Raw genomic sequence first — 15,095 nt, forward strand, 5'->3', positions numbered from 1 at the left:
TGCAGCTACAAAATTACGTGGGACCCTCCTGTGAAACGTCTGCAACACGAATTCCCAGCTCGGCGAACAGAATCACAACAACGAGCACCCGAGCTACAAATCTTCTCACAAACTTTGAGCTACAAAATTACATCAAAGGCTAGGGATTCTCTGGTGAGTAACTCACCTCCTGACTCCCCAAAGTCTGTTCACTAACTACAAAGTTAAAAATCACCCAGCACCAGGTTACAGGGTGGCATTGCGGCTCAGTGGTTAGCACTGCTGCCTTACAGCACCAGGGACCTGGGTTCGATTCCAGCCTTGGAGAACTTTCTGTGTGGTGTTTGCACATTTTCCCTCTGTCTATGTAGGTTTCCTCCCATAGTCCAAAGATGTGTTGGTTAGGTGAATTAGCCATGCTAAATTGCCTGTAGTGGTTAGGGATGTTAGTCAGGTGCATTAGTCAGAGGGGAATGGGTCTGGGAGGGTTACACTTGCTGGGCCAAATGGCTTGTTTCCATACTGTAAGATTCTACTGTCCAACACCAGCACCTCCACATCATCACCATCTACAGGCACAAGTCAGGAGTGTGGTGAATACTCCCCACTTGCCTGGATGGGGGCAGCTCCAACAACACTCAAGGAGCTTGACACCATCCAAAGCAAAGCAGACTACCACATCCACTTCCCCCCCCACCCACTGGCACCCGGTAACAGCAGTGTGCACCATCTATAAAATGCACTGCTCAATAAGCAGCAGAGAGACTGCGAGGAGATAGGACTGTTTTCCTTACAGTAGGGACTGCTGAGCAGATTGAAATCAGGATGGAGTTTGAAAGGGTCTAGCCAGAAATTACTTTGGCTAGAAGGAAGGTCAGTTACCAGATGTACAATCAGTTTTAGGTGCTTGGCAAAAGAACCAGAGAGGAGATAGAATTTTATTTTTTACAGAGGGAGTTGTTGTGATCTGGAATGTACTGCCTGAATCAGGGATGGAAGCAATTCAAGAGAAAATTTCACAACTGAACCGGATAAATACTTGAAGTTCAAATTTTGCACAGCTATGAGAAAAGGAACAGGGAAGAGGAGAACCAATTGGAATCTCTTTCAAAGAACCAGCACAGGTATGATAGGCCGAATGGTCTCCTCATGAAAGAATCTGTGAAGATGTTAATTTACTCACTTGGTCCTATTTCTGAGCTGGTAGAAACTCACTGGGTTCAAATGGAATGATTACAATGCTGACAAAGGCCATTTCACTAATGAAGGGCTGATGAAGGGCTTTTCCTCGAAACATCTATTTTCCTGCCCCTTGGATGCTGCCTGACCTGCTGTACTTTTCCAGCACCACTCTAATCTTGACTGTGATCTCCAGCATCTGCAGTCCTCACTTTCACCCATTTGGCTCATTGTTTACACCAGTTTTCTGAATGAGCAATTCAGGTACAGCACAGGGTTAGATACAGGGTAACACTTCCTCTACACTGTCCTCCACCATCAAGCACTCCCAGGATAGGGACAGCACGGGGTTAGATACAGACTAAAACTGTTTGTACGTGGGGATATATGTAGATCCATACACAAGAATTTAAAAGACACTCTTTGGTAGTTTAATCGAGTCTTTGGAGGATGTTTTAAAGCTTCCACCTGTAACATGTGCAGAGGTTGTGACCCCCAGTTCCTGGTCACTTTACAGCTGTGTGGGTGATCCTATTCTGTCGTGGGTCTTGTATCTTAATCAACGCTTTCTGAAATTCTCTATTTCTAGCAGCAGTTTCTGCGGAACAGAATCAGGCCAGAATCCAGAAATGGGAGCAGGTTCGGAGGGGGACTCGGAAACCAGGTTACAATGAAGTTCAGCACCTGAACCCAGGTAAAGGCAACATGTCCAATCCAGAGCCCCCTCACCATTCCATTATCAACACCCCAGCCCCAGATTCCAACCCTCACTAAAACGCACAGCCACTGTACCTGGGAAGCAGGCAGCATTGGAACAGGAAATCCAAAAAACTCTCAGACAAAATGACATCGAAATATTGCAAATTCTGGAAGAATGAAATTAAGACTAAATATATTGATAATACTTAGCAGGTATTATTTTTATAAAGAGAAACAGAATTAATGTTTGTGTGTGATCATAACTGGGAAATACTCCCTTAAAGGTGGAAGAGCTTTAGTAGGCCATTGAGTCCACTCTGAGGAGAAAGTGAGGTCTGCAGATGCTGGAGATCAGAGCTGGAAATGTGTTGCTGGAAAAGCGCAGCAGGTCAGGCAGCATCCAGGGAACAGGAGAATCGACGTTTCGGGCATAAGCCTGAAGAAGGGCTTATGCCCGAAACGTCGATTCTCCTGTTCCCTGGATGCTGCCTGACCCATTGAGTCCACTCTGTCATTCAATGAGATCATGACTGATCTGATAATCCTCAACTCCATTTTCCTGCCCTTTTCCCCCTTAAACCCTTACTGATTAAAAATCAGCTGAGAGAGAGGGTCTTGATGATAAGCTGAGAGAGGTAAGTACTCAGTAGGCTGCTAATGGGGAGGGTAAGTGACATAGAGGAGGGTGATCACGTTCTGAAATTATTAAACATGGTGTTGACTCCTGAAGGCTGTAATGTGCCTTGACAGAGCATGAGGTGTTAAGACCATAAGACATAGGAGCAGAAATCAGGCCATTCAGCCCATCGAGTCTGCTCTGCCATTCAATCATGACTGGTAGGTTTCTCCTGCTTTCTCCCTGTCTCCCTTGAACCCTTTGACAATCAAGAACCTATCTAGCTAATCTTAAATATACTCAATGACCTGGCCTCCACAGCTTTCCGTGGCAAGTGAATTCCATAGATTCACCAGTCCCTGGCTCTTGCTCCTCCAAATTGCACTGAGATTCTTTGGAGCACTGCAGTAAGCTTGACAGAGATGCTGACGAGGGAACATGGTGGGGGAGGGGGGTGTTGAAGAGGCAGGGAACTGGGAGCTTTTACAGAGTGAGGGTACAGTTCCACAAAGTGGTAGCCTAGTTGGCGTTTCACCTCCCCAGCGTCGAGGAGACCACACTGTGAGCAGTGAATACATTCAACTGGATTGAGTGAAGTGCAGGTAAAGTTTGGGCCCTTGGATACTGAGGAGGGAGGGGGTAAATGGGCAGGTGTTACACCCTCAGCGATTGCAGGGGAAGGTGCTGTGGGGGAGGTGTTGGTAACAGAGAAGGAGTGGAATATGTCTGGTGGTGGCATCTTGCTGGAGGTGGCAACAATGGCGGCTGATGATCCTTTAGATGCTGAGGTGGCGAGGTTAGAGGTGAAGACCAGAGGACCCTTAAGGGAGTGAGGGCAGAAGTATAGGAAATGGGTAAACATGGCTGAGTGACTGGGAAACAGATAATGTCTACAGGAGGTGTGAACGGTAGGATTTGGAACAGCGGCCATTATTTGAGCTCTTGAAACAATGGGGGCAGGTTTAAATTTTAGCTCCTACTCCTAGGTGCAGGATTTTATTCGGAGTATTTCTACAAGGGTTTCATGACAATAGCAGTGACTCAGCCCATGCTGCTTCACTGAGATGTTTTCAGTTTTCATGGCAGAGAAAGAGCAGCAGCAGGGAGAGGGAGAGAATATCCCTGGGAAGTGTGACAGATTGACAGCTCCCATGCACTAACAGTTCACTCGCCCATCAACAGCAAAGTAGGTCGCTGGGCTATCACACCGTGCCCCCTCGCTTTGAACTGTATCCATTACTGACGGCAGCCAGCGATGGTGTCGTCAGCATGCCCAGTCAGTGACCTACATTTCCCTTCATTTCTTCTGTCTTTATTTTGTTTTTCTGACTCCCAGCTGGGGCACGTCTCGATTATTCACCCGTCACCTGAGACTGTGATTATTCATCAGCCATTCCAATGTTTAGCAAAACACAAGCACTTGACAGTTCAATGCCAAAAGAGCAATTCTGCTTAGAAATTGTGGAAAACAAAAATCAAATCACTTCGGGGAGAAAAAATCCCCAGAAAAAACAAAGCACTGCAGATGCTGGAAATCTGATAGCACTTTGAATGTTGTTCTGATCACAGACCTTTAAATAAATTTAATCCCAGGCTGTCCCAGTCCTTGAAGCGTTTGAAGACAGTGCAAAGAGAGCTTTACCCTGTATCTAACCCCGTGCTGGCCCTGTCCTGGGAGTGTTTGGATACTGTGTAGAGAGAGCTTTACCTGTAGCTAATGTTGTAATCTCTGGGTCTCTCTCCAGCTCTGCACTGTCCTTTCCCCTTTGTTGCCCAGTCTGGAGCCCTAAACATTAGTCCCATACCCTGTCCTTCAATATCCGTCACTTGTATTGGAAAGGCTCTTGCAGACTGAACTGAGTCACTGAGCTTGAGCTTCTCTCTCTATTCCTGTTCAATGTGTCCTTCTCCTGGAGCATTCAGTGCGATGTTTTCAGACTCTTGTCTTGTTTCTCTGATTAACAAACAGACCTTAGGGTGCGAACTCCTTGAAAGTGGAGTCACAAGGTAGACAGGGTGGTGAAGAAGGCGTTTAGCATGCTTGCCTTCATTGGCCAGTGCTTTAAGTATAGAAATTGGGAGGGCATGTTGTGGCTTTACGGGATACTGGTTCGACCCCTTTTAGAATACTGTGTTTAATTCTGGTCTCCCTGCTATAGGAAGAATGTCGTTAAACGCAAAATGATTTGGAAAAGATTTACAAGGATGTTGCTGGATTGGAGAGTTTGAGCTACAGGGGGAAGCTGAATAGACTGGGGCTGTTTTCCCTGGAACATCGGAGGCTGTGGGGTGACCTTATAGAGGCTTATAAAATCATGAAGGACATACATAGAGTAAAAAAAAAGATCTTTTCCCCAGGGTGGAGGACTCCAGAACTAGAGGGTGTAGGTTTAAGATGGGAAGGAAAATATTTAAAAGGGACCTAAGGGACAACTTTTTCACAGAGGTTGGCACATGTATGGAATGAGCTGCCGGAGGAAGTGGTGGAGGCTGGTACAATTGCAGCATTTAAAAGGCATCTGGATGGATATATGAATAGGAAAGGTTTAGAGGGATATGGGCCATGTGCTGGCAGGTGGGATTAGATTAATTTGGGATATCTGGTCAGCATGGAAGAGTTGGACCGAAGGGTCTGTTTCTGAGCTGTACCTATCTATGATTCTAATATCACAGCTCCCTACACTGAAGGATATTTCATTTGTATTTGAGTGAATGTGACCAGCCTTTTCTGTACACAGCTGATCCCGCATCAGAATTTTGTAAAGTTGGCTGCGTGTGGAATATTGACCAGGACACTCTTGAGCTTCCCAAGCATTTCATCTTAGAGTGCCATAATCACTTGGAACACCAGAGGGAGTCTGGGTTTAATTCCTCACCAAAAGGAGAGTGCCTCAGACAGTGCAGCACTCCCCTCATTGAATCACACCAAGATCTGTCTCTGATAACCACTGAGAAAAGCTAATGTGTATTGGACAGGGTTTAGTTTCCCCTTCGTTGTGGCTCAGTTGGTACTACTCCTTTCCTTGCCATCAGAAGGTCCTAGGTTCAACTCCTAATCCAGCAATGTAAATATAAAGTTCAAGGCTGATGCAGAGTCATAGTCATACAGCACAGGAACAGACCCTTCGGTCTAACCAGTCCATGCTGACCAGAATCTCAAACTAAACTAGTCCCAGCTGCCTGCTCCTGGGTGAACTGTTAAATCTAGGGCAGTCAGGCGGATGTGAAATATCCTTTTGGCACTATTTTATCGTACAGCTGGGGGGTTTTCCCTCATGTCCTGACCAATATTTATCCTGCAGCAAAAAAAAACCCCAATGTTCTGAGGAAGATTCACTGAACCTGAAATGTTAACCTTGCTTTCTCTCCACAGATGCTGCCAACCCTGCTGAGTTTTCCCAACAATTTCTGTTTTTATCCCTCATCAAATGTCTCAAAATCAGACATGGTCTGGTTGCTGTCATGTTGCTATTTGTGGGATCTTGTTGTGCGCACCTTGGCTGCCTCGTTTCCTGCCTACAAAAACGATGACTCTTTCCAAAGTGATTGATTGGCTATAAAGCACTTTCGAGATGTGGTGACAGGCGATACAGAAATGCAAGTCTTAACAACTTGTCATTTTTTTGCTTTGGGCACAGATGTGACGGAGTGGACGTCCTGGTTCAATATCGATCACCCCGGTGGGAACGGAGACTTTGAGCGTTTGGAGGCCATCCGCTTTTATTACCGGGAACGGGTGTGCGCCCGGCCACGGTCTATTGAGGCCCGCACAACGGAATGGGTGAAGGCAGAACAAACTGGCGAGGTTGTCCATTACAGCCCAGACAAGGGCTTCTGGTGCATCAACAAAGAGCAGCCAGAGGGCAGGATCTGCTCCAATTATCACATCCGCTTTCAATGTCCTGTGGGTAGGTGGCATCTCTCCTGATCCCGGAACCCTGACAAACATTCCTTTTCAATGTCCTTTTCTCTCTCTTTCCTTCTTCTGCCTGACCTAAAATCCCCAGCTTCTTGCCATGTTCATCTCTCTACAACTTTTTTTTTTAAAGAAAGCAACTACATTTACTCATGAATTGTGAATGTTATGTTTGAACCAATTAATTGAATAAAATAATTAGATACTTTGTGTGATGATATGCTGAGGGTGGTATTTCCAACTTTACAGTTTCTAGGTTGGAGCTGTGCAAGAACAGCTTCTTCCCCACTATCAGATTATGAATGATCTTTCTCTGCACCTTCTCTGTTATATTCTGCATTCTGTTCTATTACCCTGATGTGCTTATATAAGGTATGAATTGTCTGGTGAACACGCAAAACCATACATTTCACTGTATTTCAGCACGTGACATTAATAAATCAAATCAAGGTGGTGCATAGTTTACATCTCTCCTCAATACAAAGTTGACACTAATTTCTCTACATATATCATGTGTATTCTCAATGCCTGCTCCATGCTACAGTTCTGTCTTCCAGCTCTTCCTACAGCTTCTTTACTTCTGAGTTCATTCAACTTAATTAATCAGACACAGGGAGACACAATAGTAAACAATGCAGTTTGGACTTTTGTGGTACAGTGGTAGTGTGTCTTCTGGACGAGAAACAGGGGATCAAGTCCCACCTACTCCAGAAGTGTGTAACAGCGTCTTTGAGGGAGTTGATTCGAAGATGTCGTGAACACTGAAATGAGGGGAGTGGCTATGATGGCTGGCTCCGTGTTGGAACTTGAATGTGTTGACCTCACCGCCTTGTTTGTGAACTCTTGTTCTCAGTTCAAGCCTATTGGTCAAACTGGTCAGCGTGGAGCTCGTGCTCAGTGACCGCGTGCGGTCATTCGGGGATCCAAGCTCGCCAGCGCACCTGCACAAACAACATGCGGTTCCGTTTCATCATGGCTCCGAAATGCAAGGGCAAGGCCATTGAGCGGCGAGACTGCAGCACCGAACCCTGTCGGGGTAAGAGCTAAACACACTCCACCCACTGAGCCATTGTCCACCCACCCATTCACTCACCCACCCATCTGACTATCCATTTGCCCATCCATTCAGAGCCATGTGTCAGAATTAGAGAAACCATAGAGACAGTTTTCCTCTGACACACAGTCTCAGGTTCCAGCCTGATCCACCATTCAACCAGTTCCTGCTTATTTTGGACTTTAACTCCATCTACCCGCCATGGTTTCACATTCCCTCATACCTTTAACTAACTGCATTCTGATTTCCTGTTTTCTGACTGTAAGGGACCTGTCTTTGCCTTTGCCAATCTTTTCCTTGTCCCAGCTTTTACAATCGAATTGGTAACTTCAGGCCAGCGTGAAGCACTGTGCAAGTTCTCACTATGCTGACCCTGGTAGATACATCACAGGTAGGTAAGACTCTGAGAAGGGACTGCATGGGTTAATTTAGACCATAGACCATAAGAAATAGGAACAGGAGTAGGTCATTCAGCTCCTCAAACCTGCTGCTACATTCAGTATGTGGGCGATTTTCTTACTGGTTAAAGATGAACAGTTATTCTGGAGCACAGGGGTACTGGGTATCTTGTACATAGTTCACTGTAGGCTCAAGGGCAGGTAACTGACCACAAGGTAAACAAAATCTTAACTTTTCTCTCCAGGCCTAGGCCCTAAACTCAGGAATTAAGAACATCACAATCAGTGGCTGGAGTAGGTCATTCAGGCCCTCAAGACCATCTGCCTTTCAATATAATCATTAGTGACTGCACTTTCCTACCTATCCCCATAACCCTTGTCTCCCTTATCAATCAAAAATCTGCCTAATGCTGCCTTGATTAGACTCAATAAACCAACCTCCCATTTTCTGAAGATCCTCTGAGAGAAGTAATACCTGCTTCATCTAAAGGATTTACTCCGTGCCTCTGACTTCCTCAGGGTATGGGGCTGTCTGTGTTTTATTTAGTACGTTTTCTGAGGCTTCTGCACTCAATTACTCCTTTCATAATTTCTGAACCGTTCCTCTCGCCTGGCCCTCAGGTTAAACTCACCACTGCTCACTTGCTCCTCTTTCTCTTTCCCACTCACATTGAATGTGAGCACTCTGACTTCATTATTATCCTTGTTAAATTTGGAGAAATTAGTGCTGGAGATTGAGGAGAAATCAGAAATGCACAAGCTATGGCAGGTATGGATAAAATAGTCTAAGAGAAATTGTACTCAGTGGTTGATTATGAGGGAAGGACAGATGTAAGGCTTTGGGTGAGGAGGGCGATATGAGGAAGGATTTTGTTACGCAGTGAGTGGGAATGACCTTGAGTGGTGTTTAGTGGTGGTGGAAGTGACGATAATTGATTTTTAAAAGGAAACTGGATGAACACTGGGGGACCTCAATAGGGGAGGTGATGTTCTAGTAGCATGATCACTACACCACTCATCTAGAGACACAGGCAATGTTCTGGGCACCCGATGGTGTAATTTAAATTCATTTTGAAAAATCTGGTGTCATGGGTTAACAGTAACATGAAACTGTTGTCAATTATTGGTGGAAAAAACCCACCTGGTGCAACCATTCCCTTACCTGGTCTGGCCTACACGTGAGCTGAAAATGTGTTGCTGGAAAAGCGCAGCAGGTCAGGCAGCATCCAGGGAACAGGAGAATCGACGTTTCGGGCATAAGTCCTTCTTCAGGAGGGCCTACACGTGACACCACACCTGTAGCAATGTAGTTGGCTCTTAACTGCCCTCTGGATAATTAGGGACGAGCAATAAATGTTGGGCTCGCCAGTGACACCCACAACCCATGAATGAATAAAACAAGCTACATGGAGAGTGTGGGACCACAGTGCTCCCTCTACACTGCACGGCTGCTCAATGCTCTGCTCCCAGCAGCATGGTGTCCTGTTGTGGAAGATTTACCTTACACAGATCTCCACATAGTGGCAGAAACAATTACTAGGAGTGTAGCAGCGCTGCACCAAGGGTCAGCATGGATTTGATGGGCTGAATTACCTCTTTTTATGTACTGTAACAATTCTATGGCTGTAAGATCTTGCTCCTTCCCTCTACAAAACTTCTTTAAAACTCTTTGTTAAAAATCACACAACTCCAGGTTATCGTCCAATGGGTTTATTTGGAAGCACTAACTTTTGGAGCGCTGCCCCTTCATCAGGTGGGTGTGGAGTATACTCTGGAGTATATATAGCACTCTGAAAGCTAGAGCTTCCAAATAAACCTGTTGGATGATAACCTGGTGTTGTGTGATTTTTAACTTTGTCCACTCCAGTCCAACACCGGCTCCTCTAAACTAAAACTCATTGGCCAAGCTTTTGGTCACCTTACGTGGCTCAGTATCAAACTTTAGTCTGTTCATTGCTCCTGTGAAATGCTCTGGGGTGGTTTACTACATTTCAAGGTGCCACATGAATGCACATTGTTGTTTTGGTGCTATGACGTATCCACCACCCCCTCCTCCCTGCCCCCCTTGATGTAATTTATTAGTACTGTTTCGAAACGATATGCTGATTTCACTTTCCTGCCCTCTGCCCTCTGACACCACCCTCTGATCTTGAAGAGGCTCATTGGACAGACTGGGGCCCGTGGAGCACGTGTTCGGTCTCGTGTGGAACAGGTCACATCCTGCGTCGCCGAAGCTGTGTCCAAACCCCAGAAAGGACGACTTGCATTGGCCGGCCAGTTGAAGTCCAGAAGTGCAGCCACACTCCTTGTGCAGGTAAAGAATATGATCTACAAACATGGGCAGGACTTGTACAGTTAATGGTGAGGTGTTGGGTAGTGCTGTAGAACAGCGGGACCTAGGGGTGCAGATACATAATTCTTTGAAGCTAGCATCACATATAGACAGGGTGGCTAAGAAGGCATTTAGCACATTTGCCTTCATTGCTCAGTCCTTTGAGTACAGGAATTGGGAAGTTCAGTTGAGGTTGTAAAGGACATTGGTGAGGCCTCTTTGGAGTACTGTGTCCTGTTCTGGTCTCCCATTTATAGGAAGGAAGTTATTAAACTGGCGAGGGTTCAGAAGAGGGTATGGAAAGTTTGAGTTATAAAGAAAGGCTGGGATATTTTTCCACTGGAGAGTAGGAGATTGAGAAGTGACCCTATGGAGGTTTATAAAATAATGAGGGGTATAGATAGGGTTAATACAAAGGAAATTGCAACACAGGAACAGGCCCTTCGGCCCTCCAAGCCTGCACCAATCCAGATCCTCTATCTAAACCTGTCGCCTGTTTTCTAATGATCTGTATCTCTCTGCTCTTTGCCCATTCACGTATCTCTCTAGATACAGCTTAAATGACGCTATCGTTCCTGCCCTACCACCTCCACTGGCAATGTGTTTCAGGCAATCACCACCCTCTGCATAAAGAACATTCCTCGTATATCTCCCTTGAATTTTCCCCTCTCTCCGTGAACTCGTGACCCCAAGTAATTGAGTCCCCCACTCTGAGGAAAAAGCTTCTTGCTATCCACCCTGTCTATACCTCTCATGATTTTATAGACCTCAATCAGGTCCCCTCTCAATCTCCATCTTTTAATTAAAAGAATCCTAATCTACTCAACCTCTCTTCATAGCCAGCGCCCTCCATACCAGGCAACATCCTGGTGAACCTCTTCTGCACCCTCTCCAAAGCATCCACATCCTTTGGGTAATGTGGTGACCAGAACTGTACACAGTATTCCAAATGTGGCCGGACCAGAATCTTATCCAACTGTAACATGACCTGCCAACTCTTATACTCAATACCCCATCCGATGATGGAAAGCATGCCGTATGCCTTCTTGACCACTCTATCGACCTGCGGGGCCACCTTCAGAGTACAATGGACCTGAACACCCAGATCTCTTTTCCCCAGGACTTTTCCATTTACCTTATAATTTGCTCTTAAGTTGGATCTTCCAAAATGCGTCACCTTGCATTTGCCTGCAGTGAACTCCATCTGCCATTTCTCCACCCAACTCCAATCTATCTATATTCTGCTGTATCCTCTGACAATCCCCTTCACTACCTAATACTCCACCAATCTTAGTGTCATCTGTGAGTTTGTTAATCAGACCATCTATACCTTCCTCCAGATCATTTATATATATCACAAACAACAGTGGTCTCAGCACGGATCCCTGTGGGACACCACTGCTCACAGCTCTCCATTTTGAGAAACTCCCTTCCATTACTACTCTCTGTCTCCTGGTTGCCCAGCCAGTTCTCTATCCATCTACCTCGTAAACCCTGGAGCCCATGCAACTTCGCTTTCTCCATCAGCCTACTATGGGGAGTTTTATCAAACACCTTACTGAAGTCCAATGTATATGACATCTACAGACCTTCTTTCATCATCACGGTATGGTGTTCGGCATCTTTTGCCTAGGATGGGGGATTTCAAGTTTAGGGGGCACATTTTTAAGGTGAGGGGAGAGATTTTAAAAAGACTTGAGGGCCTGTGGGCGGTTTGTGTGTGGAATGAGCTTCCTGAGGAAGCGGTGGGTGTGGGTACAATTACAATGTTTAAAAGACAATTTGATAAGGACATGAATAGGAACAGTTTGGAAGGATGTGGCCCAGGAACAGGCAGGTGGGATTAGTTTAGTTTGGGATTATGTTTGGCGTGGACTGTTTGGACCGAAGCGTCTGTTTCTGTGCTGTATGACTCCGTGACTGTATGGACAAGGTTGGTCTTGTAGCCTCTTTCATTCCTTAGGCCACCCCTAGTGCATTTCGAGTCCCTGAAGGTCTTGTTATTGGAAAGTATAGTACCTGCTGTGATGTGGTAACACACTGGTGCTCAGCACAATCCAACAACCAAGTCATTTAGTGATACAGAACTTGAGTATTGCTGTGAAAAGATGCATTTTGTTTAAGCTTTTCACTTTGCACTTATCAGGCCAATTTGCAAGTAAATGGGAAACAACATTTTATACCGTATGAGAAGATAATGTTGATAGGTTGATTGACAATGAACTCGAATTGGCAGACACATTGCCTGAGGACTGTAAGAATTTCTTTGGCAACCAGAGTAAGATTGTCAGTCATGGTTTGTACTGGGAGCTGCTTAGGCCCCTGTTCGCAGACCGAAAGAACATGTACACAGAGTGCATCTATTTCAACTCCACAAAACAGGGGATGTCCATTCACTGGCCAATTCTCAGGGCAATGCCCTGTGTCAACCTGCCTGGTTTAAATTTAAACAAAGCTTTGCTGTTAACTGTCTCTCATCATCTAACTGGCACATTCTAAATGGCAACACTTCTATCCATGGAAGCATTCAAGAGGGCCTTGTTTCTGTTCGAATGATCATCCAATGTGCAAGGCTTGGGGGAAAAGGCAGAAGAATGGCGCTCGGTTAAAATGCTCATTTGATGAGCTGGAACAGAGATGATGGGCTGAATGGCCTTCTACTGTATGGTAACCCTGCTGTGACTCTAAGCTGAGAGGGAGCTTTAATTTTGACTGGAAAATGTTTCATTCTCCGATGCAAAATACTCCACTCCAGGTCATCCTGGAACGGCAGAGGTGCCAGAAAACCAGGTTATGCCCACATCGTCACCCTGAGATTCGGCCAAACCTGCCTGAGATTGTGAAGCTGGTCAATGAGCTCCTGATAGCGGTGTTGAGGGAGATAGCAACTTCCGTGAGGCACTGAGAGAAACCCAAGTGTGGGTTCAATTCCCGCATTAGCTGAGGTTTCTCTCTCTCTTCTCTCCTCGTGTCTCTCTCTCTCTCTCCCTCTCTCCTCCTGTGTGATAGTAATAACACTGAAAAGGTAGCTCCCGCATAAAATCTCAACAAGGCAGAAAGAGGCCATTCAACTCATAGATTCTACACTGACCGGCTCAGTGATTAGCACTGCTGCCTCACAGTGCCCTAGACCCGGGTTCAATTTCACCGTCGGGCGACTGTCTGTGTGGAGTTTGCACATTCTCCCCGTGTCTGTGTGGGTTTCCGGTTTTTCCCACAGTCCAAAGATGTGCAGGTCAGGTGAGTTGGCCATGCTAAATTACCCGTAGGGTTTAGGGATGTGAAGGGTTGGTGCATTAGTCAGAGATAAATATAGAATAATGGGTTTGGGTGGGAGACACTTTGGACTTGTTGGGTCGAAGGGCCTGTTTCCACACTGTAGAGACTCTAAATTCAAGGCCAAAGAGCATTCCATGCAGATCCACCCCCCCCCCCCCAATATTATCTGCATTTCCCATGGCTAATTCACCTAGCCTACACATTTCTCGACACTATGAGGCAACTCAGCATGGTCAATCCACCCTAACCTGAGCATCTTTGGACTGGAGGAGGAAACCTGCACAGACATGGGGAGAATGTGCCAACTACAAACAGACAGTTGCCCGAGGTTGGAATCGAACCCGGGTCCCTGGCGCTGTGAGGCAGCAGTGCCAACCACTGAGTAAATGTGTTCGGAAGATCCTTCATTGACTTGTGTTTTGTTGCGTTTTTCTTTATCGCCATCAGCAGTGGAAGTTTCTAGCGAGGTATATAAATATATCTCCACCCCCGCCAACCCCGGCACACACACACTCACTCACGTTTTTTTAAAACTGAAACAAGTGGGGAGGTTGGATATCTGTCAGTGCTGTCAGGGTTTGGATATATTTCCAAATCACTCAGTGTCAGGGGTGAACACAGTGTATAATGTGGGAACAAAGCACCCTGCAATTAGAGTCTGCAAGCAACTCCTCACCCTGAGGAGTAATTTAATTTTAAGCAGAAGGCGAGGCACTTTCACACACTCCCTGTCAGAGGAATCACCTCCTTTGATCCCTCAGGCAGCAATCCTCATTAAAGGGACAGCACTGTTGCACACAGTGTACAGGAAACCTCTTGTGTCACTTGGCGCTCTGTTGGTCGCACTTTGTTTCTCCTCTCATTAGGTCAAGCCCATTCCACAACTTGTGGTCAATAATATCAGCTGCTGCTCCCAGTGCCAATAGCGAAGGGGTGCTGCTGTCACTGTTTAGAAGTTAAACAAACCTGACTTCTCGGGTCAGGGGGTCATCAAATATCCCCTGACCTTTTATTTCAAGGATAAGCAGGATGGGAGTGATCAACATTCAGCCTGGTCAATATCCACCCCTTCACCAGGCTTCACTAAAGAACAGATTCGCTGTTTGTTCTCTCATTTCTCTTGTGGGATCTCGCAATGCACAAACTGACAGCCAAATCTCCCACAGCAGTGATTACACTTCAACAAGAATTTCATTGTGTTTGGGAACATCCTGAGATTGTGAAAGGTTCTATGTAAATGCAGGTCACTTCTTGTGTTCTCGAACTTGTTTTAGTTTGGAGAGAGTCACCAATTTGGGATAACTACTGTCACAAGGGAGCCAGGGTGTGGGTACAATCCATCTGGTTGGCATGTTTAATGGTGTTGTTTCAGCTAAAATGTAAACTTCATCTGACATAAAAATGTCTACAGATGAATACGTTTTAGAGAGGATGCTGAGCTTTGAAGGCAGCGAAGATGATCAGAGGGATGTGGATCTGAAAGAATCCAATGCCAGAGTTTGGAGATAACCATACTGAGAACCAGAGAAATAAGAACAAAGTGCTGGAGGAACCTCCCCATCCCCACCACCAACCTCACCCCACCACCAATCCTCACCCCACCACCAATCTTCACCCCACCACCAACCCACCCCACCACCAAC

At 45.9% G+C, this 15,095-nt stretch overlaps 2 protein-coding genes across 4 annotated transcripts in view; one reads left to right on the forward strand and one right to left on the reverse strand.

The window, feature by feature from the left end:
* Nucleotides 1–15,095, reverse strand: part of c31h6orf120 (chromosome 31 C6orf120 homolog) — a 65,855-nt gene that overhangs the window by 12,990 nt on the left and 37,770 nt on the right. The window lies entirely within an intron of this gene.
* Nucleotides 1–15,095, forward strand: part of cilp2 (cartilage intermediate layer protein 2) — a 39,898-nt gene that overhangs the window by 4,139 nt on the left and 20,664 nt on the right. The window contains exons 2-5 of one of the 3 annotated variants that reach the window (XM_043721472.1): nt 1,748–1,852; nt 6,112–6,381; nt 7,243–7,425; nt 9,997–10,155. In XM_043721472.1, the coding sequence (XP_043577407.1) occupies nt 1,748–1,852; nt 6,112–6,381; nt 7,243–7,425; nt 9,997–10,155 (717 nt within the window). The remainder of the gene's footprint in view (nt 1–1,747; nt 1,853–6,111; nt 6,382–7,242; nt 7,426–9,996; nt 10,156–15,095) is intronic. The other 2 variants (XM_043721473.1, XM_043721474.1) reach the window with 2 other exon arrangements.

This window comes from Chiloscyllium plagiosum, chromosome 31, assembly GCF_004010195.1.
Source record: "Chiloscyllium plagiosum isolate BGI_BamShark_2017 chromosome 31, ASM401019v2, whole genome shotgun sequence".
Taxonomy (NCBI): domain Eukaryota; kingdom Metazoa; phylum Chordata; class Chondrichthyes; order Orectolobiformes; family Hemiscylliidae; genus Chiloscyllium; species Chiloscyllium plagiosum.